Below are 26263 nucleotides of genomic sequence, written 5' to 3'. Positions count from 1 at the left end.
AACTGCTTTTTACTTTTATGTGAAGCTTAAATGATTTATCTTCTGTTTGGGTCAATAACTTTCTATGTGAGAAATCTTCCCCAGGTATTTAGAAGGTCTATACATCTCTGTTGGCCATAATTTTCAAGTAACATTTTTCTGGTTAGAAATTCTTCTAAATGTTATAAGACTTGGTTTAGTAAACCTAGTCTGACTCTAAACGTGTTTGAGGATCACAGCATTAACCGTGCTATATCATAGAGTAGGCTAGAAAGGAAACAAGACCAATGAGAAAGGATGGAAATGTACTCCAACTGGACAACGGGAAATCAGTTATCTTAGCTGAATACCAGAAACACAACTTTTTTCAATGGCCTTTCAAATTATTTATTATAATTATAATAATAATTATTATTATTAGCAATGGGGTCTCCCTCTGTCACCCAGGCTGGAATATAGTGGCACAACCTCAGCTCACTGTGGTGATCTCAACCTCCCAGGCTCCAGCAGTCTTTCCACCTCAGCCTTCTCAATGGCTAGGACCACTGGTGCATAAAACCACACCCGGCTAATTTTTTTATCATCTATAGAGACAGGATCTTGCTATATTGCCCAGGCTGGTCTCAAACACTTGGGTTCAAGCAATCCTTCCATCTTGGCCTCCCAAAGTGCTGGGGTTACAGGCATGAGCCACTGTACTCGACCTAAAATATTATTGATTTTACTTATTTCTGCTTATACATAAAATAATCTGTGGTGTACTGAAAACTGAAATAGGCCACATTGTAATATGGTCCGTTTCCTATTTTGGCAGAATATTTTGTCCAGTCAAGGATAGAGTCCTATAGAATAAAACATGAATTTCTATATGACTGGCTCTGGTTTAGGGTCGTCATCTTGGTACAGTAAGGTATAGGCCTAACTTTAATGTATGGGCTTTTCATTCAATGTTTAAACCCTATCTATCCAATTCCCTGATTCACTCAACAGTCATTTATTGAGGTCCTACAACCTCTATGCCAAATACTGATCTGTGCACAGCACTTTTCTCCTGGTGACTCAACTTAATGAGTTATTATTTTATTATCCCCAACCAATCCAATTCCTCAGCTATAGATCTGGAATCAGCTGAGCTATAAAAGGAATATCTATTTTAGTTAGGCTTTAAAGAATTACATTTGGAAAACACATCACTGGCAAAGTCACTTGAAGGTATTCACAAAATAGAGATGAATGGATGAGAAAGAACAATAAAACATCTCCAAAGAGAAAATATAGTATAAGGATAAAATGACGTATCCGAAAGATCAACGGACCATTAGATGATAAAACTACCTCAGAGATCACCTAAAGAGCTGTTCCTCCCTCAATCTAAAGATGTGAAAACGACCTGACCAGAGGACCCACAGGCAGCTGTAGCAAAACAGAATAGAAAACTCAATTCTTGACTGGGCGTGGTGGCTCATGCCTGTAATCCCAGTGCTTTGGGAGACTGAAGCAGGCGGATCACTTCAGGTCAGGAGCTCAAGACCAGCCTAGCCAACATGGTAAAACCCCGTCCCTACTAAAAATACAAAAATTAGCCAGACGTGGTGGTGCACAGCTGTAGTCCCAGCTGCTCAGGAGGCTAAGGTGGAAGGCTCACCTGAGCCCAGGAAGTTGAGGCTTCAGAGATCATCCTACTGAACTCCACCCTGGGCAACAGAGAGAGACTATCTCAAAAAAACAAAAACAAAAAGAAAGAAAAAGAAAAGAAAAAGAAGGAGAAGAAGAATAGAAGAAGTAGAAGAAAAAAACTCAGTTCTCCTGACTCCTGACTACCAGCCTTAGCTCAACAATCAGGATTGCTAATAACACCAAGGATGAGGCTCAAACGAGTCATACTTGTTAATATTTCAGGAGGACATTTTAAATTTAACATTTAAAAAAATCAAAATTCCCAAAGTAAAATCAAATAAGACCACAATTAATAATTTCTTCTCTCAGAAATTACTTGTGCCACATTATAAGTCTAATACCTAAGAGCTGATACTGAGATAACCTCAAGCGGAAAAGCGTCATTAAAAAAAAAAAAAAAAAAAAAGACCAAGATGTCCCTAACTAATGAACTAGCAAAGAGGCCTGCTGCATTTAAAAAGCGAACTAAAATTTCTAGAGCTGACATCTATATTCACAGTTCCATTCTTATGAAGTTACTAAAGATTATTTGACCTTTGGAACTTTCAAACATCAAATGATTGCCATTATTTTACAGGTTTTGCTATTCTCTAATACACTTTTGCACAGAACAAAATATCTGACCACGAAGTCAGGTAACATCTCATTCATGCTTTGAAAAATTATGTTTCTTTGTAGTCATGCTTTTCCTTTGTACATTAAGGCTTCCAAAAACAGTTTTCCTAGTAAAAGCTGATTCATTGCTTATTCTCTGTTTTACAATGAAGAGTAAAACTCCTTGTATTAGCATGTACTCACATTTGCTGTTTTACAAGAAGACTGTGGCATCCGCTTCTGCCACTGGGATTTGAAAACACTCACAACACTTCACCTTTATGCTGGGCTAAACTCAGGGTAGCCATAAACACTCTGAAGTAATACAAACCTAAATATTCCTGCTAGGCAAACGGAGCAGTGGAACCGAATTATAATGAGCTAGCAGCTGTCACAATATGACCACAGTAACCAAATCAAAATATCAACCGCTAACCCAGATGAGATTCAAAGGTCATCCTGTAAGCCAGCAGCTTTCTTCAGTTCTGCCTGAAACCTCAATCTAATCCAGCAGTAAAATGTTCCACTGAGCTAGGTTAGAAACCATTTACTCTATGGTGGTAAATTATTTAATGCTCTGAGAAAGTACCATGAGTAGGACTAGTACCAAATACCACAGTAAGGAAACTGAACCATTCAAAATGGGCCATGTGAAAGCATAGTCCCTGATGCTGAACTAAGCTGTAGCCAAGTGTACAAAAGTATCACTTTTCACACCCTTCAGTCACAAATGCCATGTATGTAATTTTATGGGGCAACTTGCTCACTTATCCTCAGTTTTCAATCGATGCTCTGGAATAATAAAAGGAAAGTGGAATACTTAGCTCCTTCCTTGGATCAAATAGTTTTAGCTAGAAAATATATTGTCTACCATTGTAAAAATATTTGGACAATTACCTGCAAAAGTTTAGTGCTTGACAAAGGGAAAAAAAAGTTTTCTTTTTTTAAGTGCATATTCTTTCCATATACTTCTCGCCAGGATTTTCAAACTATTCTATAGCATATAAATAACCCTCTTAAAAAACACAGGAGTTAGACTCATGGACCCTTTCTACCATTAGCATACTCTGAAAACTATCCAACTGACCACCTAGGAAGGTTTCATCACATTGTTTAAGAACTGCAAGGAACGAGTTTCCAATAGGTCCAGTGTACATTACAATCATTAATAATGATAGGCAATCATAAGGAAGAAATGATTTATTTTCTCCAGATGTAAAACAATGCATGGAATTTCAACTAAGGCAAAATGTAACCTGGCATGTATCTACACAATGAAAGCAATGAGTGAGTTCTTAGTAAATGTCAGGTAAAAGTATATGAATTGGTCAATGCAGACAGTCAGTACTCACATCTCTCAGCCCTGCCAACATCGAAACAAACAGAAAGGCTATTCACACCTATTTTTTAAAAATGTAGGAGCTTGCTTTCTGTTTCTGTTAGTTAGGCTTTTCTTTAACAGATTTACAAATATCAACCACTAAAACCCTGTATGACAAGTATAATCACAGACAGGAACACAGAACAATCTTATAAACTAAGAAATGCCATTAATTCTTCTAGCACAATACATACATCGGGTGTGTGGGTGTACATGTGTGTCCATGCATGTATAACCACACATGGGTGTTTTGGTTATTTTACTTTAGGGATTCACAAACTATCAAATAGTGCTATTTTTCCACACACACAAGCTTATTTCTAAAAGAATAAATTAACACAAACATTTTATTACTTTTGAGATGGGATCTCACTCTGTTGCCCAGGTTGGGGTGCAATGGCATGATGTCAGCCCACTGCAACCTCTGCCCCCTGAGCTCAAGAGATCCTCCTTCCTTGGCCTCCCAAGTATTTGGGACCACAGATGCGTGCCACCACGCCTGGCTAAGTTTTTGTAATTTTGGTAGAGATGAGGTTTCATCATGTTGCCTAGGCTGAAACACTTTATTACTCTTATAACTTACATCCCACTTTGCATAAATTTGAAATAGAGACACAAATGAACTGAGTTTTGGAATTTCAGTGCCAAATAGAAGTATTATGTTTAAAAATCTGTAAAATGCAAAACCATTCATGTGAAATCAAGAAGTTCAGAGTTGTAATAATGGGTTTCGTTACCATAAAAGAGCTTATAGACAAATATACTAGCAATGCCTGTTATCATTTCTCTAAAATTGTATACTGCCATAAAGAACAAAATATATAATTAATAACAATCCACTCTCAAAGAGAAAGAGTAGTCCAGTACTTTTTTCTTTCTTTGCAATAAAATAAAGCCTTACTAAATGAACAGTTTACCAAAAAGAAAAAAGAAAAAAAAAAATCAGGTCATCTGCAGTTAATAACTCTTTCCTGTAAAATTAGTGTCACTTATTTCTGTAGCAGACGCCTAATTCAGTCACAGGCTTGATTGATTTGACAATAGAGAATCTGCTCCAATAAAGTGGCTGATTTATTTCTGATGCTATAGCTTTTACCCTGACGCGACATCACGGTAGAATTAAGTCTTTGAAACAGAAAGAAATACTTTGCACTTTTAACGAAAACCAGTTAAAGATTCCGAAAGTGGAGACTGGAGTGTTGTCCAACACTTATACTGAAGTCTACTACCTTCTTTTGGTAGAAAGAAAATGTCCACAAAGGTCACAACATGGGCTCTGGGTCTGGACACAAAGTGCAGTTTAGAACACAGCATATATGCTAGGAGTTCAAACTGTCCCCTACACCAATAGATCTTACTTTGTTTTTATTACCATTTGTAAATTAATTGTCCTTAATTTCTTGAAAGTGATCTATCTTTTCTTTGTAAAGCTGTAACATAACACCAAATATGGCTCATCTGAAAAGTGGTTTCATTTTAAACAAACAGCAGCTTGGGCAAAATCAATGAGAATCTTTGTTCCCCGAATCTAGCCTTCAGATACGCAAGCCAATCAAGAAGGCGTCTGGGATGTGAGAAATTACAGCGATGGGAAGAGTTTTTAATGCAGCATCAGAGTGAATTCTCTTTAAAAAAATTGTTCTTCTCTAAATAAAACTGTAAGGTATTTCATACTTGCTTCAATGTCTTTTTCTCCCTTTTCCATTTTTTTTCGCATACCGCGCCATGCCCTCTCGCTCTGAGGGCGACTTCCCTGACCCCAGTCTGACACTGCGCCAGTTAATGTCAGATAAACCATTTAGCCCAAGCACAATTCTTTTCTGTGCAAAAATCTGCTTGAGGTGGAAAATGTAGCAGTTTGTAAACAATGAAGAGCCATGTTTCAAACCAGACAGCTTATCTAACAGAGAAGTCCTTTCATTGGGAACAGTGGGTGGGGGCCTCGTGGACATAGTAGCATTTCCTATCACAATGCAGGAGACTGTCTTGGTCTCCATATTTAAGAGTTTAATGGGAAGGAGGGCAGACGGGATAAAAGAGCAAGGCTGACATGGATTTGCAGCCTAAACAACAACCAAGTGAAAAGAATCCGCTCTCTCTGCTCTAGACTGTCAGGCCACTTATATTTTAAATACTATTTGGATTGAAAAACTAATTTGATTTGTAAAGCAGTTGCCCATGAGGAAACATGAACAGAACAATCATTTAATCTGTTTGTACTGCTTGGTGTATTCTGGAATATTAATTTATCAAGTTGTTCTTTAGAGTTAAAACTTTTTTCACATAGAAAACATAAACTTCTCACTATGAGTATTTATTTATTCATTTTTCTCACTGTAGCTCATTAGAGGATCATTTTAGGATCCAAGGAAGTTAGTATATTATTTAAGTGCTACTTCTCAAGACTCTATTTTCAAATAAATCTTTTATTCTAAGCAGTTGTGTGAAGATGAATAGAAAAGCAAAGGTGCTGGAAATAAAATCATAACTATTGACACTGAAGAGTCAAAAGCTGCCTTTTAGAATCTAAGTTGATAAATGTATCTAGTCACCTGTATCTACATATCCTGAGAACAAGAAACAATGCACCTTCCTATCAACAACTGATAAAGGACTGGGATTCCTGTTTTAGTTACAATGTTAAAACATACATATGAAATTTACTACTTTGACGGCAAAAATAACACAAAAATAAGAACATCCTATGACCAAAACCAACCTTGTGGTTCTCAAAGTTGGTAAGACACTCAAAGGCATGAACATATGATGTCACCCATTAACTATAAGTTGCTACTATTTACCTGCTTTGACTATTTTGTGTTAAATATCTGAAATCCATTTAGATGGATTTGACAGTGATTTTTCAAAGAATGCGAGATTCAAGGACCTGAAGTAACCGGTATAGCTTCCAAAGCTTAAAATCATGACATTCTTTAGAAGCATTTGCAGTTATGGTCTCAGAAAAGTATAATTACCGTTGTGTGTTTTCCTTGGAGTGTTGTCCAACAGCTTGTACCAAGAAATGTAACTTCACTTATTGACAGATTCTCAAGAGAATCTGGCCAGGTTGAGATATTTACTAATATTGTTAAAAACTCATGTTTACTAGAACAAAGATCATTTTTTCAATCAAAACTAAAGTAGCCAGCTATTGGACCTCTTAAGACAATAGGAATCATCTTTTCATTGCTCAAGTTACTGCTGTTAAACAAACGTCCCTACAGGGTAGCCAAAAGCAGAAAAACATGCTGACGATGCCAGGATGAATGGCATGCTGGAGATTCACAGACAGCTCAAACTAACAGGTAACTTGCTTTAGTAAAGCAGGATGTGGTCTGCCTAGGCCATTAGCACTGAAGTTCACGCCTTGATAAATACACAACCCGATTTTACAATTCAACTTGAACGCACTACTCTGATTTAAGCACACTAAGCCCATTAACACCATTTATTTTCATAAACCCTTTAGCAGAAATCACAGTTAACACTGACTATATATCATTGCCAATCAACAAGCCCCGTGATATTTTTATTCTAAATATTCACCACTTCGACTTCATCTACCTTAACTCAGAAACTACTGATGCAACATTGAAACTGTGGTCCGTGCTTTAGGTCTAAGGAAAACAAAATTTCCACGTAGATTCAGTATCACTAAAAGCATTTCATTCCATATGGTTGTAAAACTTAATCTTTGATATACTATTACCAAACACAGACTGCCAATACTTCTCTGCAATTTAAGATTATTACAAGTGAACTGACTAAATATCCAAATTTCTAAAAGCAGAACCTCTGTCTAGGACATGGTTTTACCTTCTATAGTAAAACATAAGCATTTAAAAGGTGTAGGTTAATTTAAAATGAGTCTTACTTTGTATTCTGGAATTGACAAAAGGTGGAGAGAGATTGTCATGTGACCCAAGGTCCCTGCTGGTCATGTGGTCATAGGGAGTCCCATCTCCATAGTTCTGTAAATAAAATAACAGTGTAAGTTGTTATATTAATAAACAGCACATAAACATGGCCCCACTACCAACACTTCTCCCATCCTAAAAAAACTGGAGTCCACTATTCCCTCGCTGGAACTTCACTAGAAGGAATCTGCACCTTCACAGGTAAGAAAGCTCTAGAGTCTACGAAGTCCAACTTTTCCTCATAATAGCTGAGAAATCTTAGAAATAATAATAATGGTATCAACGGCATGGGGTTGTTGACATGATTAAATAAAATAGTGTATGTAAAACATCAGACACCTATAAAGTATATTGCGTATGTTAAAAATTATTATTTTAATAAGGCCACATTAAAGCAAAATAGTGCCACAAGGGGAAATTAGGCATAGCATGCAATGAATTGCTTTTCAAATACCAAGATAGAGCCATTCAAACAATAACTTTTGGTGTGAGGATACTGAAGTTTCAATGTTTTATTATAGGATACTGAAGTTTCAATGTTTTATTATAGTTACTATTGTGGTTGTAAGATAACTAGATTGTCACATAAGTAATTAACACATAAGAAAGTTAAGAATATTAGGATTTAACTATGATATGAACATCAAAACATTAGCATAAATTAGCATTTCTGGAGTTGGACAAAGTGTGTCACAAAAAAACAACCAGTTGTAAAGAAGACAAATTTTGACAGAAATATTTCATTATTACAATCAGTTTATTGTTTTAAGGGGAATTTAAAATTAAAACAATGTTTTTAAGCTGTCCAGTTACTTAATTTTAATGGGGAAATTTGATTACATGGTAGAAAAGAGTTAAAATCATCTATACTACATGGTTCAACGTTCAGTCTACTAAATTGCATAAAGTGACCAAAGGGGGGGGGGAAGTCATTCTGCTCAGCTGGTGGAACTGCCCATAAAGTCTAAGTCAAATTTACTCAGAAGTATCGGTTGCATGTGAGTCAAAGGGCAGAATCTGCCCACACACACAAAAAGAGGGCTGCTGCATGAACTAGGAAAAGACACATCCCCTCCACCTTAAGGAAAACAACCCCGTTCTCAGTCACCTTTCCTCATGTGTAACAACTAACTTGACTGATACTATAGTCTAATTCTGCCAACATGTCGATCTATAAAAAGAGGCTACATTGTAAATACCCATCATAGTATACTCATTCATTCTATACCAGGCATTGCATAATGCTAATTATCACTTATTAAGTGTCCTCATCCTAGATAGTGTACTAAAAGCTTAATATATATTATCTAATTTAATCCTCAGCACAGTGCTGGAAGGTAGACACTCTCCCCATGTTAAGATGAAAAAAGAGAGACCTTGAAAGTCTGCCTGGGTATAAATCTGCCACAAATGATTTGTCTCATGCAAACTTCTGGATTTAGAAAATATAAATTACACTAAATTGGTTTGAAATTATTCACCAATATATTCGTGAGAAAAATAGCAGGACAGCTAACAAAAACCAAAAGCTAGTTAGTTTTAATCCTAAATTAAGATGATTCTAAACAGACCTTGTTTTCTGAAACACAATTAAAAGTACCATGTGTACTGAATGGAGAAATCATAAGAAATTGTGAAAATCTGGATGAACTAAACAATTGAGGGGAGTTCTATGATCTCCACTTGCTGTCAAGGGGAATGGATTTATTTCTGCAAGTGCAGACTGTAACATGAGGAGGAGGAAAGATTTCCTCAACCCATCCATATAAAGCATTAGAATGTCAAGCGCGACAGCTGGTGTAAGGGCTCACAAAGTTACTGGTAAGCTTAGAGATCCTGCTGTACCCTGAACACTAGACTAAGGATCACAATGCCAAGGACAGGTGGAAATGTCTAACTCTGACTTGCTGGAATGTCCTCATTTTGACAGCTTGATTACCTTCCCTGCCTCTTATCCCAAAATGGAACCTTCCCCCAACCCAAATTTGTGTGAACATTTACAGTAAAATGTTACCCTCCCTGCAGAATGCTTCATCTATATATAGCTGGTTGGGAGAGGAAGAGATGTTGGTTTTACCATGTACACTAAGTGTACTTTTAATCTGGGGCATTATATGTACATCATAAAAGCTGACATGGATTTTAGAGGGCCTAGCAATGATTCAGTTAAAGAAATGTCATACAAAATCATGAATATTTAAATTGGAAGAAACATAGATGATCCTCTGGCTCTACTTCCTCATTTTGCAAAATAGGAAAATGAGGACACAAGAGATGAAATGACATGCCCAAGATCATATACATACAAAAATACATAGTGCCTAACCACCCACCCAACTCTTATTCCGTGGTCTTCCTATTACACCCCAAGAAACAACCAATGCATGTAGGAAAACTGTGGAAAAGAATAGCAAAAACTTGAGAGCAAATAAATGAATGATCCAACTAGTGATCAAAGTCCCTACTGGTGGAATGATAACATGTCTACAAAGTGAAATCAACTCAGATTCAGTACGCAGATCATACTGGTAGGACAGAACCTCATACTGTATCTTTGGGATTATTCCGTAGTCTGTTCACACCAATACATTATAGGGATATTAGGAATTTTTTTAAAGTTTTTCCATCTACAACAAATAGCATTGTGTAATATGGATCAACAACTGACAAAAGAAAGACCAAATATGTAATGAAGGAATTTTCTTCTGGTTAGCAGAAGTGGAACAGGTGTCAAATTGAATAACAGCATTCAATAAGAGAATGGGAAAAAAAATTCCAAAGTCAAGCTGATCCTCATTAAATTTAGTATGCACATATATGTGTGTGTGTTTGTATGCACGTGCATGCCCATGCCTCTGTGTGTGTGTGTGTGTGTGTGCGCGTGCGAGAAAGAGAGAGAGAGAAACAGAGAGAGAAACACACCTTCTGTTTGTCAATTTACGTATGTGGGATGTCTGGTTGTGGGAGAAAAGATTAGATATACTTACCCTGGACGGGCTTGGATGTCCTCCATTCCCCCAGGACCCTGAGCTACTTCTGTCTTCTACATCTAGGGACAAGAGAAAAGTTCTTTAGGCTTTCTTGCAGTAATTTTTTCTTTTTGTATATGCACTTTTAAATTAATGTTTCAAATTAATCTCCTGTTGCCTTTAATTAAGAACCAGGCACAGGGCTACCATGATGATAGTGGCTTCTGACCCATCTACTTAAATTAACTCATTTAAATTCATAGCAGAAATGAACTGGACCCTCAGGAACCAGAGGTATGAACATAAAAATTACTTCTATCCTTCACAGTGTTTGACAGCCTCAGTTTTTATAGATGTGAAACTGTACTTAAAGTTTTATTACAATCTTTTGGATAAAATAAGTTTTAAAATACACTAACACAGCTTTAATCCAAAAAAAGTTAAATTAAGGTAAATATCCACACTAACACCTTTAGCATCCTCGCCATAATGCTCTTGGATCCTTTCTGTTCCACAGCCCAGGCTTATCACAGGAGACACCAGACATGCAACAGAAAATGAGACTGAGAAAGTATTCAGTAGTCTATTTCCACCAGCACATTACAGGGATGTTAGGACTTAAAATAAAAACTTTTTTTAGGTTAAGACAATACGGTCTGTCTTTCCATTTTTTTTTTTTTAACTAGACATACCACTTGGCCTGCAATCCTTAATCTGGGCTTTGATATGTGGAAATGAATGTGGTTATTCCATTATAAAGCAATGCTTTGTTTTGATAGATGACGGTGAAAAGACCTACATGAACCGTCGAAAAGTTGGAATTCTAAACTCGATACCAGCGAAGTTTCAATGCTGAGTAGATTACGAAATGTTCCATCCACGCTCCAAATGGCAAATACGCAGGATGGAAAGTCTAACAGCTAAGTTACCATATTAATTGCCTAAAACACAAAAGTGTTTTAAAGATCAGTCGCTCTATATTTAGAAATGGCTGTGAGATTTTTGATGAAAGGGCCTTCATAAAAGTATAAAAAGTTTCACTGTTACATTATTTTGATCACGGCTGATAACAGACGGCCATCACAAACACCCTCTGACAGAAGTGGAGGAGGAAGTGTGAAACTATGGTTCAGGAGATACAATCCCATTTATTGTGTTTCCTAACATTTCAGTGATACTGTTTATTCTTTTAATGCTCTACTGTCATTCTTTTTATTATTACTGCTATTTTATTATCAGCAGAAGTAATCATAGTATAATTAATTGATTTATTTTGGGATACAGTAGAGTACACGGTGTTTCAGAATATCTTAAGAGATAGAAGAGCGACAACAACTAAGTTATTACCACTAAATTAACTTCTCTCTCTCTTTTTTTTTAATGACAAATATTATTTCACTTCCTTTTAGTTGGTGCTTCAGAAGATAACACAAACTGCAAACAGATGTCCCCTATGGACAGTTAAAATCAGTGCACTGTGAGCTTCAAGGCATGTCAAGAAAGCTCTCGGGACTGCATCAAGCCTAGAGAAAAGGTGTAAAACCTTCCCCAGATCTGCTGTTTAACAACTCAGCATGCTGGCCTATCCTGTATATGTTGAACTGAAGCACACAAAGAAGCTACTTACAACCCTCTGGGATTCGCACATAAATAAATTTTGTAGCCTACATGGTTCTCTTAATTCTTAAACAAAAACCAAATATTTTCAGCCAAAATAAAAAGTGTATAAATAACAAAATCTCTCAACCACTGCAAGCTTTCAAAAGTCTGGCGCATCTTGACTTTCTTTTCACCTATAACAGCCAGCTTGGATTCATTTGAGAGATTTCTCCTCTTGAATTTGGCCAAAAAGTAATGGAGGAACAGATTTGAATCCCTATAAAGTACCACAAGATTTCAAATTGTTTGGACTCATTTTATCTTTTCAATTTTAAAAGAGGATTTTAAACATGCAAAGTAGGCCGAGACTTGGAGGAAAGAGGAGAGGACACTACGGCCAGGCCAGTGGGCCTTCTGCATCCCAAATGACATTTGGCAAAACCACTCAGGAGACATTTTTGGTTGTCACAACTTGGGTGGCGCTAGTGGCATTGATCACACAGGGGCCAAGAGTTGCTACTAAGTGTCTCATAAATGCACAAAACAGCTCTCCACAGTAAGAAATACCCTGTGCAGGGCACAGCAGCTCACACCTGTGATACCAGCACGTTGGGAGGCTGAAGCAGAAGGATTGCTTGAGGCCAGGAGTTTGAGACCAGCCCGGGAAACTAGCAAGATTTTGTCTCTACAGAAATTTTTAAAATTAGCCAAGTGTGGTGGAACATGCCTGTAGTCCTAACTAATTGCAGGGGCTGACGCAGGAGGATCCCTTGAGCCCAGGAGTTCAAGGTTACAGTGAACTACGATTGTGTGCCACTGCACTCCAACCTATGCAACTGAGATCCCGTCTCTAAAAATATATATATATTTTTAGTGTTCTGACCCCAAATAAAAATTGTGTTGAGATTGAGAAGCCCTGTGCTACAGCAAAAGGAATGAAGTTGGAGAAAAGATGTACTAAAATTTGTTTATAATTTAGTAAGAACTCTTACTAAATATACAGCGTTTCTTATGCACTTTAACCCAGACTTGAGCTGGAATGTATCAAGAGACCTTCGTATGCATCTTCTGTCCACAGAAAAAAGGAAAAGTAATGGTCAACCAAGCAGCCTGCCAATTAGCAGGCAGATAAAACACATCAAAACTTGAGTATTCCCAACTGGGCAATTTCAAAAGCGAGCAATCCACTAATTAAAAATGCTGGAAGTCTAGTTTTTTCAAAGCAGGTTGAATACTGGCTGGGTTCCTTCACAAATAGATTCCTGACCAATCGGATCTGACTGCTCTTTTCCCAGCCTTTCCCATTTCCATCTTTCCCACTTCCTGACCTCACGCTGCTGCACCTTTCTTTCTCTGATTGCTCTCTGTTGAACAGGCTTCCCCTTCCCTTGGTCTCCTGCTGGATCTCAAGGATGAGGGCAAATCACTAGCTGTCCCAAACCTAACAAATAGAATAATCATATGAATTCTGATTATAGTTCATCTTTGAAAAAAAATCTATAGGACTGGTGCTCATTTATCCATATGCACAGAAGACACAAAGCTATAGCATGCGCAATGGTAATTCATAATGAATGTAAACATGTTGCTTTGAAGTCATTTTCTTCCATCTTCCCTCTCCTTGAACTTTGTCAGGCCTGCCCCTTAGTTAGCATTTCCTCAATAACTATTCCAGTGCACCACCAAGTACATTTCAAAGCCCATCCGCCACCTGAATCACCTGTATGCCCATTTTTAAATTGGCTTCTTAGGGTCCATCTCACATCTACTCAGTCTGGAACTCCGGCAGTGGGGCTGAGAAAACTGTTTTAACAGGTCCCCAGGTAACTTTTATGCACACAGTAGTTTGAAAGCCACAGGACTACTCTACTGTAACACAAGACAAATGCATGCCCCACACCATCAACAGCAGCCTCTCTCACTCCCTATCTTCAAATTCCTGTCTGGGTTGCTGGCTTCAGCAGCATTCAGTATACACCTCCATCACATAAGCATCCCAGAAGCTCTTGTCCAGACTCATTTTCATATAAACCTTGCACGTGGCCTACACCTGGCCATTCCTTACCCCTGCTAGTGTACCAGGACACTGCACGTTCTTCTATACCACCATGGTTTTGTAACTGCTACTTTGCCTAAACTATTCCTCACCTTTCAAAGAAGTGAGGTGAACGTATGACTTGAATGTATATCAGACACTGCGCTAAACTCTCAAATGCCTTAATAGTATTCCGGTTTTGTATATCAGAAAACTGAGGCTCAGATGGGTTAGAAAATTTGCCCAAGGGATCAGGAAATAGCAGAGCTTAGACACAAAAGGAGGCTGAAGCTCTGCTCACTGCTGTAAAGGCTCCCCAGTAAGAATTTCGCATCTCTCTCTAACCAGCTGAATGTTCCCTCCTGTCACTTCTCCCCACGCAGAGTGAATATATTTATTTGGGAGTTTATACCCACTCTTGTGTCCACAAAAGATTACAGAAAAACATACAACCCAAAAGATATGAAATCAATATTTGAAGGAATCAAGCGCCTGGAAAATAAAAGTAGGAGAACAATAAGGCCAGAGGTATGATGAGTTTATCAAAATGCACACAGTGAAGGACTGGCTATTTGCGAGAGGTGGGTCAAAATTTTAGAAGCTATTAAGTAGACAAAGCAGAGAGGGAAACAAGATTGACAATAACCATCAGATAAATACACACAAAGTGTTTAGGAGAAACATACCTAATCCTGGTATTAAGCCAGACAGAAAATATCTGTGAGCTCCCAACACAGAGGACAGAATGTCCTATAGCAGCCCATAGTATCAACAGTAGGCAAAATAAAACTTGTATGGCTGGCTTTATATGATAGTTCAGCAAGTACGTAGAATTTATTATCCAAATAACCATGTGAATATATATACAGCTATAGAGCTACATATTTATATCATACCCAACTGTGACATACATTTATTATAGGAAAGAAGCATGCTTGACACAAATAACATCTTGTGTGGTTCTGTACAATGGTGGGCTCATTAGTTCTTTATTGAAATGAAAACAGCAGAAAGTGAAAAGTAAGACAATATTGTGGTAGGAGAAGCGTTTACCTCTGGAGGTGAGACTAAACAATATACAGGAAAAAGATGTGTGAAATCCATTAAGGCAACAGAGAGACAAATGAAAAACTACCTGGGATGAAGCTGCTGAATCTATTTAGTTCTCGCCCCTCCCTTGTTCTGTTGCCACCCTTTTTCCAAGATGGGAGAAGACAGAGAAAGATAATACTCCGGGCAAAAGGAAAGGAAGAAAGCAAGTAGACGATAGAAATTCCTGTTCCAAAAGACTGAAATGGGCTCAGTTGTTCAAGATTTTTCTAATTTCTTATTTTACCCTAAACTAAGATAGATTTAGTAACTCTTTCATGGGATTGCTGGCTGCTTTAGGAGGCAATCTGAAAATCCACAAATTTTCATCTTGTATGATTCATTCTGCATGAGCCCCCTCTATAGTGTCTGACATATTGGCCGAGTGCAATGGCTCATGCCTGTAATTCCAGCACTTTGAGATGCCGAGGCAGGCAGATCAGTTGAGGTAAGGAGTTTGAGGCCAGCCTGGCCAAAATGGTGAGACCTCGTCTCTACTAAAATACAAAAATTAGCCAGGCCTGGTGGTGGGCGCTGGTAATCTCAGCTACCCAGGAGGCTGAGGCAGGAGAATTGCTTGAACCCGGGAGGTGGAGGTTGCAGTGAGCCAAGATAGAGCCACTGCACTCTAGCGTGGGTGACAGAGCGAGACTCTGTCTCCAAAAAAATAACAAATAAAGTATTTGACGGATCAGTGCCAAAACACAACAGTTTGGGCAGAACTATGACCAAACACTCTATTTAGGGGAAAGATGTTCAGACGTAATTCTTACCTTCGGCGATTTCCTATCCACATTCATTAAACTTGTAATCTGATTACTCAAAGCGCCACTTTGCTCTTGTGGACAGCAAGACCAAAACTGTCAGACAGACTAGACAAACTTTAGAAAACACAGCACTGGAAGTTGGGATAAGGAGCTGGATTTCAGCAGGGACTCTGCATTGACCAGTTCTCTGGTCTGAGCAAGTCACTGGCCTCTCCGTACTCATTTTTGTGAACTACAAAATAAGCAAGTTTGATTTCCATTCTTGGAAATAGGGCAGGCTAGTATATTTGGACAACTCTCCCACAGAAAACTAAAAATGATGGATGACAGTTTTTTGAAAAAATTTAAAATACTGAGCAGACAAGATAACAAGGAATCATTGAGCCAAAATCAAAGTGAAGGCTGGAACCCAGGGAAGAAGAAAACACATTTTTTGCCCTGGGGACATTTGCCAACATCGAAAATATAATGGGCTCTTGGGTCAATGAGAACAGAAGTGAAAACCCAAGACATACTCCGAAATTAGTATTCTAACAGAAGACAAGGGGATAATAGTGTTTGCAAGATTAAGGAGTTATTGTTAAAGTAAATGAATTAACTAACATTTGTTAAACACTTAGGAAAGTACTTGATCTGTAGTAAATACCTACCATAGTCACCAATATTGATCATGAATGGCTAATTTAATAATCCCTCCAATATCTAAGAAAACCTAAGCCTTACATTTTTATAACTCCTTGTTCTGCTAGACAGGTCAGTGATTTTTTAATACTCTCCTGGATCTTAGAAACACCCAAAACATTTAGGTTAAACAATCTTACCTTCTCCATGAACCTGTATAACACCATCAGAGTGAGAATTCAGTAAGCATTACATTTATTCAGTGGCTTGGTTTACCATTACAGTATTCTCTTTATATCTCAGTGTATTTCTATGTGTAATACACAAATGACATGTCAAAAGTTATGTATGCTGATCAGAGTCCCAAGCTAAGAACGCCGACTAAATACCATGTAACTTTAAGCTTGATTTGAAATAAACAGGTATGAGAGCTATCTAGATTGATTTGACATAGAGCTGTGTAGTTGTCTTTTCTATACTCTGAGCCTACAACATGCCAATCAGCCGGGATCCTAGAGTTTTATGAAATCAGAAAAATGCCTAAAATGGTATTTTGCATTGCTCTAAGTCTACAGATTCCTGCTCTTGTCGAAATATATTGATTTCTTAATAAAAATTTCAGCACATTCAGAATGCATTCAGAGATAGAATGTTAAGTTCTTCCAGGAAAGATAATCATTCTGAAACACAATGAAGTCTACACTGCCTCAAAACCTTCTCCCTGCAACAACAGACACTATTAAATATCCTCCACACCATTATGGAGACTCACAGACTGCGTACATCTGTGGCTCCTACTAATTTCCTAGTCCAGGAAGAACCCTTGGCTGAGCCCTCACACAAACTGAGATGGCATATGCTCTCCGTCAGTGCCAGATGAATTTAGAGTTCAAAATATTTCATCAGCAAAGAGCGTGTTAAGGATGTGCACATTTTCATTAGCACCCAGTATAATAAGAGCTCTAAGTAGAGTAATTTGAAGTCAAATTTGAGTACTATTACGGACGTAGGAAGAGTTGAGGAGATTCAAATATTGACAGACGATGTCCACACGATTGTTTCTGTTTTCTATTAGACATAAGATATGGTGCTTCAGAATGACTGATCTGGGCACTAACAAGAAACTTGACAAGAAGCTTCCAGCACTTCCCAAATCTGACTAAGCAAAGGATGAGGGTTATGTCAATGCTTCCCACACAAATGTTAAGATGTGTCAGGCCAGGTGCGATGGCTCACGCCTATAATCCCAGCACTTTAGGAGGCCAAGGCAGGTGGATTATGATTTCATTACTCAAAGCTCCACTTTGCTTATGCGGACAGCAATCAAAACTGTAAGACTAGAAAAACGTGAGGCCGAGAGTTCGAGATCAGCCTGGGCAACACGGCAAAACACGTCTCTACTAAAAATACAAAAATTAGCTAGGCATGGTGGTGCACACCTGTAGTCCCAGCTACTCGGGAGGCTGAGGCACTAGAATCACGTGAACCCAGGAGGCGGAGGCTGCAGTGAGCCTAGATTGTGCCATTGCACTCCAGCCTGGATGACTGAACGAGACTCTGTCTCAAAAAAAAAAAAATATGTTAAATATAAAGAATACAGACCTGGGCTTTCCATTTTCAGATGACTGCTGTCAACTCTGGCTTTCTCAGAGCTAATGGATTTCCTAACCAAATAAATTTGAAACTCAAAGGTCAAGCATGAGATCATCTTATAGTATTTTTCATATGATAAGAAAAGTTAAAGTGTAGATATGCTGGTGAGAAAGTATAGTAGGAAAAATTTGTTCGCAGACAATTACTGCAATATTTTAGCCTTAATTAACCTCCAACTTAAACTTCCTTTAATAAGTCCTTTAAAACAGTATTATTTTCCTTAAGTTAAAAATAAACTGTTTTTCAAAAATGAACACTAAATTGCTGCTGCTTAAGACATGGAGTTAATTCCATTGTGTGTTGTTATAAACAGGGAAAGCATCTTCCTATAACATAAAATTCAGATAATGAGAAAGTAACAAAGTGAAGTGCGTAACTATTATGTTACAAATACGTCAGTGGTGTTCCTTATATTGAAACTCGGAAATCTTTTTGAAACTCAAGGTGGTAAACAGTTAAATTATGAAACTGAACCAAATGTAACACTGAAGCCTTTATACGAATTTCTGTATTTGGAGGTGTCAACGATCATCTATCTTGAATGATACCCTAGCTTGAATATATAATGTGAAACGCTGAGAGATAAGTGCCATTTAGCAACCTTTCAAATGTATGGCATTGGCTAGTTGGGGTCTTCCTCTTGAAGAGAAGTTAGTCATTTGGGGACCCTACCTTTTTAAGCAATATCCTACAAATAAGAGCCATGAATAACTCAAGCAAGAGTATAACGTGAACTATATATACCTTCTTTGACTTTTTGAAATGTGACCAATGTAAAAGCACTTAAAAAAACAGTCTTAACTAAGACAGTTTTCTTGGAGCATAAACATTTCAAATCAGGTGAGAACAACAATCAGAAGTCAGTTACCATATCTGAAGAAAAAAAAATCAAAGTACCACCTAATTTCAACATTACACAGATAAGTTTCAAAGTACTTAAATGTGAAAATATTGCAAGGAAGTTTTTAACTAGGTGTCTGGTACCTCCTAAGGACATATCACCTTCTAAAGATATATCACAAAGTGCAAGAAATAAAAGGTAGATACTTTAGAAAACGAAGCATTAAACAACTAAGGAATACATTTAAGAACATGCTTCATTTCCTAATAAAACTGAATATCTACCTCTGACAACATCTACATGTAATTATATGTGTATTTTTCAAACCATACGTGTAATATTTATAGTGCAAAATCCATAATATTATAATGACTTCAGATACACAGATTGGTATTTAAAATGCCTGTTTGGTAAATAATTTATTGAATTTATTCTTGGGAGAGGTTAGCCAACATGAAACATGGAACCGTTTCCTCTTTTCTTCTTTTCTTTCCTGATACCTCTTTTCTCCCGAGGGTGCCATTTGTGAGGTTCTGAGAAGGGGAGGCTGGCTTAATTGAAATATTTGTAGGCTGTAATTGCTCTGCCTAACCACAATGGTCTACTTCTCCCAAACGGCATTCTTTCCTCTTGCTTTCTCCTTTTTCTTCTATTTCCTTTTATACTTTAACAAAATCTACTTCTCCTGTTTCTTTTATTGTCATTTCCTATTCCAGATGCTTGACTAATATTGGTGAAGTCAATAGTTTTACATATTCAAAACTCTTCCCTAAAATCCAGTCTTCCAGCACAACTCCTTTTGCTTAAAATAATCAGTCCTATAAACTGATTTTCCTTCTACCCTTTCAACATGGCAATCCTTCCACCTATGTTTAACACTGCAGCCTATGACCTGGCAATGACAACTGATCAATCTTACATGTTATCTTCAGGGGTCATGTCTTAGTTTTAGGCCAATTTTCTCTGTATTTAGGCTCAAATGTGCAAACCACACTATATTACTCTGCAAAACATCAATGAGAAGGCTTAATTAAGTAACACTGACAGATAAATCCATTTCTTTCACAGTAATCAAATCAAAGCAGGTTGACATAACACAGGAACTTAATACAGTTATTCCCTTGTAATTGGAAAAAGGCCCTTTACTTCTCATTAAAGCAATCTTCTGGGTACTGGCATAATAAGGAGGCTCAGAGCTTTAATACTGCCCTATAAAAGTCTCAAGATACAGACCCCTTAAGCAAACAAGCCAGATTATCTAATTCCTTGATCACAGCAGAACATGCAGTTCCTACTGTTTTAAACTACTAATTCTTTATCTCTCCTACAATTAAAAAGAGGTAAATTAGTACCAAACACATATAATGAAAATCTGTAAAAACGCATAAACTATTTACAGTTGTATAAATCTACCTCCACATGTATTTGAAGGGAAGCAGTCTATTAAAAATGAATTTGAAATACTTTACACATGTGAAATTGTAATAGCTTGGATCACGGAAAAAGCTATTTTACTCCATGGGCTCAATAGGACATGTATTGCCTAAATTTACAGTGTGATACTTAACCATACAGTACAACGTTCATCAGAACTGTAAGAGAATGGAAGTTTTAGTAAAGCATTTAATTTTTGTGGTATGAAATAAATATTACTCATCTGGTCAACTGTAGGCTACTCTTACTCTTCTAAACCCCAGAAAAAGTGCGACAATATTATACCATGTTCATATCACCAAACTAAATAAAATAAAATTTCACCCTTTCAACTCCAATTTTGAGGGCGTTTCTATTACTTATTTATTGGCACCTGACCAATCTCAAAATGATTCCAGCAACTCTTTCTGAAGGGATAATTTATAATCTAGGCACTACATGGTGATCTCCAAATGGTGGCTGACCACCCAAATACCCCAAGGAACCTCATAAAAAACACAGATATCCTAGCCTCACCTGGGAACTGATCAAGAAAAGATAAAGGGTTGAAGTCAAGGAAAACGTACAATTTTTTCATTCTTCCCATGTTTTACATTTTTATTTTTTTTAAGTTTTGGGGTTTTTGTCTGTTTGTTTTTGAGACAGGGTCTCATTCTGTCACCCAGGCTGGAGTCCAGTGGTACAAACACAGCTCACTGCAGCCGCAACCTCCCAGGCTTAGGAGATCCTCCCAATTCAGCCTCCCAAGTAGCTGGGACCACCACATCAGGCAAATTTTAAAAGTTTTTAATTATAGTGCAGTTAGAATTATGTAATATGTTGCTTCTGAACCATTTGTAAGTTGCACCAATTATATCCTTTTATCCCTTAGTATTTCTGTGTGTGCTTTCTAAGAACAAAAACAGTACTATTATCAAAATCAGAAAATACACTGCAGGTACTTTGATCCAATCCATAATCCGTATTCCAATAGGGCACTTCCTCCATCTCTGGTAGAAGACAAAGTCCAGGATCATGCCCTGTACTGAATTGTCTATCTGTTTTATCCATTTGAATCAGACATAATTCCTCAGTCTTTTCTTTCTGTGATATTAGAATTTTGGAAGAATACAGGCCAGTTATTTTATGGAAATGTTTCTCAATTTGGGAGGATCAGATGCTTCCTCATGATTATATTCCAGTTGATATAATACTACAAGAGTGGCCTGGTGTCCTTCCCAGGACATCATTTCCACAGCCCCCTGATGGCATGTTGGTCTGCCCCTCAGTGTTATGCCAATTTTGATCACCTGGTCAAAGTGGTATGCAAATTCTGCAATGAATGATTATAATTTTTCCCTGTTGAACTAATCAGTCATCTACGGAAAGATTCCTTAAGAACATTCAAACTAATTTTTAAGTATGTGCTTATTGAAAAAAAAATACAAAAATGTATAAGGTAAAAAGTGACAATGCCCTCAAGCCTCACTTGCACCACTCCTAGACGAGGGACAACCCATCACAGCTTCCTATTTCCTTACATATCCTCACGTCTGTCATCAACTGGTTTTGACAGCCGCAGAAATGTAGGGCAATAAATGCTCGACTGAAGTTTCTGTTCTATTTGAATTGGTAAGAAATATTCTTCAATTGTTGATCATCTAGTGGCATTTCAATTCAGACAATGGTTAGTTGTAGCCCCGTGACCTAGGTGGGAGGGGGGAGGGCAGGAACAAGAATATATTCAGGCATAATTTACTATGAATTTGGAAGGAATTCGGCCAAGATGAGGACAAGATGGACTGACCCACTTGTAAATTAATGCAATGTATAAAGGCAAGTTAAAGAATCAGTTTTGGATCCATGCTATCCTAACAGGTTATTTGGTGCCTCCTCCCACCACGTTCTGTAAACCATTGTGTGAAAAGGAGACCTGCCATTGCAGAGGGACTTCCCAATTAAATTCAAATGCAGAGACAAGTGCACTCATGACACAGAAAAATTCAGCGTGGTTTCCATGGGCTGACATACAAAAAAATTGGAAACATCTAAAATATTTTAGAAGGGGGAGATAAGTTGCCACTTTTAAAAGAATATATTCCCACATTTAGAGAGCAAGTATGCAAATGAACTAGCCCCCACCTCACAAAGTGAGGAGTGAAGACTGACCCCAAAAAAGACTGTGAGAGGAACTTTGCCATTGGATAGAGCATAAGCATAATCATACAATATTGAGTTAACTTGTTATAATCAATATAAAGTAGAAACAGTTCCTTTAATCTTTGGATGAAGCCCTCGTCGTTTGTTTGTTTTTTTCGTTTTTTTTTTTTTGAGATGGGGTCTCGCTCTTAATCTAGGGTGTATGTAGTGCAGTGGTGCAATCAGGGCTCACTGCAGCCTCAACCTCCCAGACTCAAGCAATCCTCCCATCTCAGCCTCCCGAGCAGCTGGGACCATACCCAGTGAATTTTTTGTAAAGACAGCGTCTCGCTATGTTGCTCAGGTTGATCTCCAACTCCTGGGCTCGAGCAAACCTCCCTGCCTCCCAAAGTGCTGGGATTACTGGTGTGAGCCACCATGCCCAGCCTACAGCCCTTGTCATTTTATAAACTGAACAGTGCTAACATATTTCAACTGCGATTTATAAAGGCTGAGAAAATGTTCCTCACAATTCCACTTCAGCCAAATGCCTGGCAGACATTGGCAAAGGTTTCTCTTACTTGGGCTTATAAATGTGTGTGAGCGTGTGTGTGTATGTGCGTGTGTGTGTAAAATCAGCATATACACACACACACGATACACAAACTTGCATTTCCTAATAGTTTCTTGATATTAATGATGGTGTTTAAAACAGTTCCCATATGTTACAACTTGTTCAAATGATACCTCCTTATTTTTTATCAAATTGGTCAGAGAAGTCTGACTGGCCATTTTATCTCACGATAATGTAACCACAATTTTCAATTATGCTTTCGGCTTCCTATTTTTTATATACTCATCTCATTTAAAATGATGTATCGGGGATCATTCAAAGCATAAAACTGGGATCAAGAGAAGTTACGTACCTAAACACGAGCAGACTAAAATCATTTTTCAAAAGAGGAAAAACAAAAATCACAAGAAAATTGGTAGATGTCCTACATAAAAAGAGGCTATTTTGCATAAGACATACGTTCACCCTTTCATGCTGTTATGATTACCTATTTAATTCTAACAGAGAATAGAATACTTGCTAATGTTCACAAGGATACTTGCTGAAAGAAGGTGTACAGTGTTACAACGACTGAGTTTTCACAGCTAGCAATGCACATTTTTAAACCATGTCAGCAATGAAAACGAAACCATGAGTCTCCCCTCTGTGGGTCCTTTTTCACTGGGCACTGCCCAGCCAGGCACACTGCACCATTTCACCACCAGGGCACACGCAGTTGCCATCATTTTGAGAAAGGCCCAGGACTTTGCTAGCAGGACAGGTCTATGAGGGAAACATGGACCAAGGTTTCCTCCAAACCATGCTGCCTCCCTTACTTTCACTTTCAGGTTCTATAAAACATGTTCACTACTCAAGTAGTGAAAATACGTCTGCCTTACTTTACTAGTCCAGCTGTTGGGGGCAGGACCTGAAACAGACGAGAACGCATCAACGGATGATGTCTTAACGTTTAATCACATCAAATTCCTGGGAATAAGCATTTTTGGTTCTAGTAGGTCTGTAACTTCGATGCATCCTGCCTTTTGCCCATCTGATAACTAGTGGAATACCGGTCAGAAAGAGAGGAGCTGCTCTGAGGTACTGGTCTTACCAATTCAGTAAGTGGAATGGTAAAAAGCTGTAACTCTTCCTCAGGAATGGAAGAAATGTCATTAGTGTGAAAGGAGATAGAGGCAAAGACCTGAAGAATGACAATAACCAGGCATCTTGAGAGAAAACAAGAAGCAGGGAAGGGGTCTCGGGAAAGCCCGAGCTGTCAGTACAGAATAATGATTTATCTCATGAGATTAGCAGACAGTTGGATTAGAAAAGATGCCTTTTGAACACAGCAAAGATTGCAATGTTACTTGAAGATTTTGTTGTAGGAAAAAGTCGTGCCTGCCAAATGTGGTCTGTAACAGCACAGGCTAGCCATGAGTGATACAGTGGGAAAATAGCCACTAAGCCAGATTTTATTTGATTTGTACTGATGATTTTTATTAGAATACATGGATCATTGCTTCAACCTTTCCATGTAAAACCAAATCAAATTCAAAAACTCACACATCAGTCACCTAACCTTATGTCATTCCTTCTGCTTTACTCAAGTTGAGCCACATTTCAGCTGATCTGTCCTCGAGAAATTGTTCAGCTACTCAAAACTGTTGGGCCAAATTCTGGGAGGCAAGCGGTACACAAAAGAAACCGCGAAATCTGCAGTTAAGTAAGAAACCAAGAGAAAAGAAATATCGCAAGCTTCTGAAACACAGAATGAATTCAAAACAATATACAGTCATGCAAAGCAAGATAAAATGAATTATCTTTATTGTACCACATGAGTTGTAATTTGTTTGTAAAAGGCCCCCACCTCCCCTAGCTTTTTTTTACTTAAACCCTTTTCAATTCAAGGAACTGTAGAGAATTTTGCAACCAGAGGAAGTCCACAGTTCTGCGGCATAAGGAGATTTAAACTGCAATAAACAGTTTTACAAATTAAAAATGTTCAACATTTAAGGTGAAAATTATAAATGTTAAATATTACATTGGTCGGAAATCTCTGATTATTTAGAAGAACTGCTTCATTAAAAGGAATGAAGCTTAATCACATGAAATACGGCAATGGGTATCCAAAGAAAAGTGCCAATAACCTACTTCCCACCATTTATTTACCTTTTCTGTTTTTGCATTAACATTTTCCCTTTCTTCCTCAAACATTGCAAGTTTCATTTTAAACCTGTAACCAATACTTATTATTTGGATGTCCATTTCTAGTTAACAAATCAGTTCCATCTTCATGATTTCCTTTAGTGTCCCAAACAACTCTGAAATGCAAGTTATTATTTTCTCTTCAGAGAAGAAGGTAAATAACTTTCCCAGTGACAGGCCATCAGCAGTCCAATGAAGACATGAAGACCCAATGAAGACACTGGGCATATGTGGCTCATGCTCAACCTCTGGAAGATACTGGATTGTATCAAATACCCAATACCTCTGGGTACCTTAACACACCCAATACCTCTGAAAACTAGTGGTCACCAAACTTGCAGACCTCTGGTGTTTTCACCAATCCCCATCTCTTTCTGCCCCTGACCACCTAGGAATCTGAAATTCCCCATCCTCCTTTGCAGACACGGGATCATATGACTAGGATGTGGCCAATAAAATGTGAGCAGAAGTAATACTTGCCTTGTCCAGGCCTGGCCCTTGAAATTTCCCATGTAATCATCTATGCACTCTCCTTTTCCTCTTTGATCAGCCTGATACCAATATCTAGTGAACTCCAAGGTCCTAGGGGATAGCAGACCAGAACCATGGAAGAAGCCAGGCTAGGACCAGAGCCCACCCACATTGCTCTGTGACACCAGAGGGTAATAACTCTCTGCAGTGTTAAGCTACTGCAGTTTGGGGATTGTTTGTTCCAGCAATTAGCATACCCTGACTAATGCATCTTCCAAAACAGACTTCCGTGAATTCTGGCGCTATGATTCTATCTTCCAAGTAAAGCAAACATACGCAGTTAGAGCTGGCACCAGTCAG

At 38.0% G+C, this 26263-nt stretch overlaps 1 protein-coding gene and 1 long non-coding RNA gene across 25 annotated transcripts in view; one reads left to right on the top strand and one right to left on the bottom strand.

Moving 5' to 3' along the window:
- The window catches only part of TCF4 (transcription factor 4), a 363540-nt gene that overhangs the window by 226296 nt on the left and 110981 nt on the right, over window positions 1–26263 (bottom strand). For all 24 annotated transcript variants that reach the window (XM_015122035.3, XM_077975074.1, XM_077975072.1 and 21 more), the window contains 2 exons: window positions 10536–10597; window positions 7506–7602 (listed from right to left, as the gene is read on the bottom strand). In XM_015122035.3, coding sequence (XP_014977521.1) covers window positions 7506–7602; window positions 10536–10597 — 159 coding nt within the window. The remainder of the gene's footprint in view (window positions 1–7505; window positions 7603–10535; window positions 10598–26263) is intronic.
- The window catches only part of LOC144336447 (uncharacterized), a 30170-nt gene that overhangs the window by 884 nt on the left and 3023 nt on the right, over window positions 1–26263 (top strand). The gene's annotated exons all lie outside the window — the stretch shown is intronic.

This window comes from Macaca mulatta, chromosome 18, assembly GCF_049350105.2.
Source record: "Macaca mulatta isolate MMU2019108-1 chromosome 18, T2T-MMU8v2.0, whole genome shotgun sequence".
NCBI lineage: Eukaryota > Metazoa > Chordata > Mammalia > Primates > Cercopithecidae > Macaca > Macaca mulatta.
This window is presented reverse-complemented; position numbering and strand designations above follow the sequence as displayed.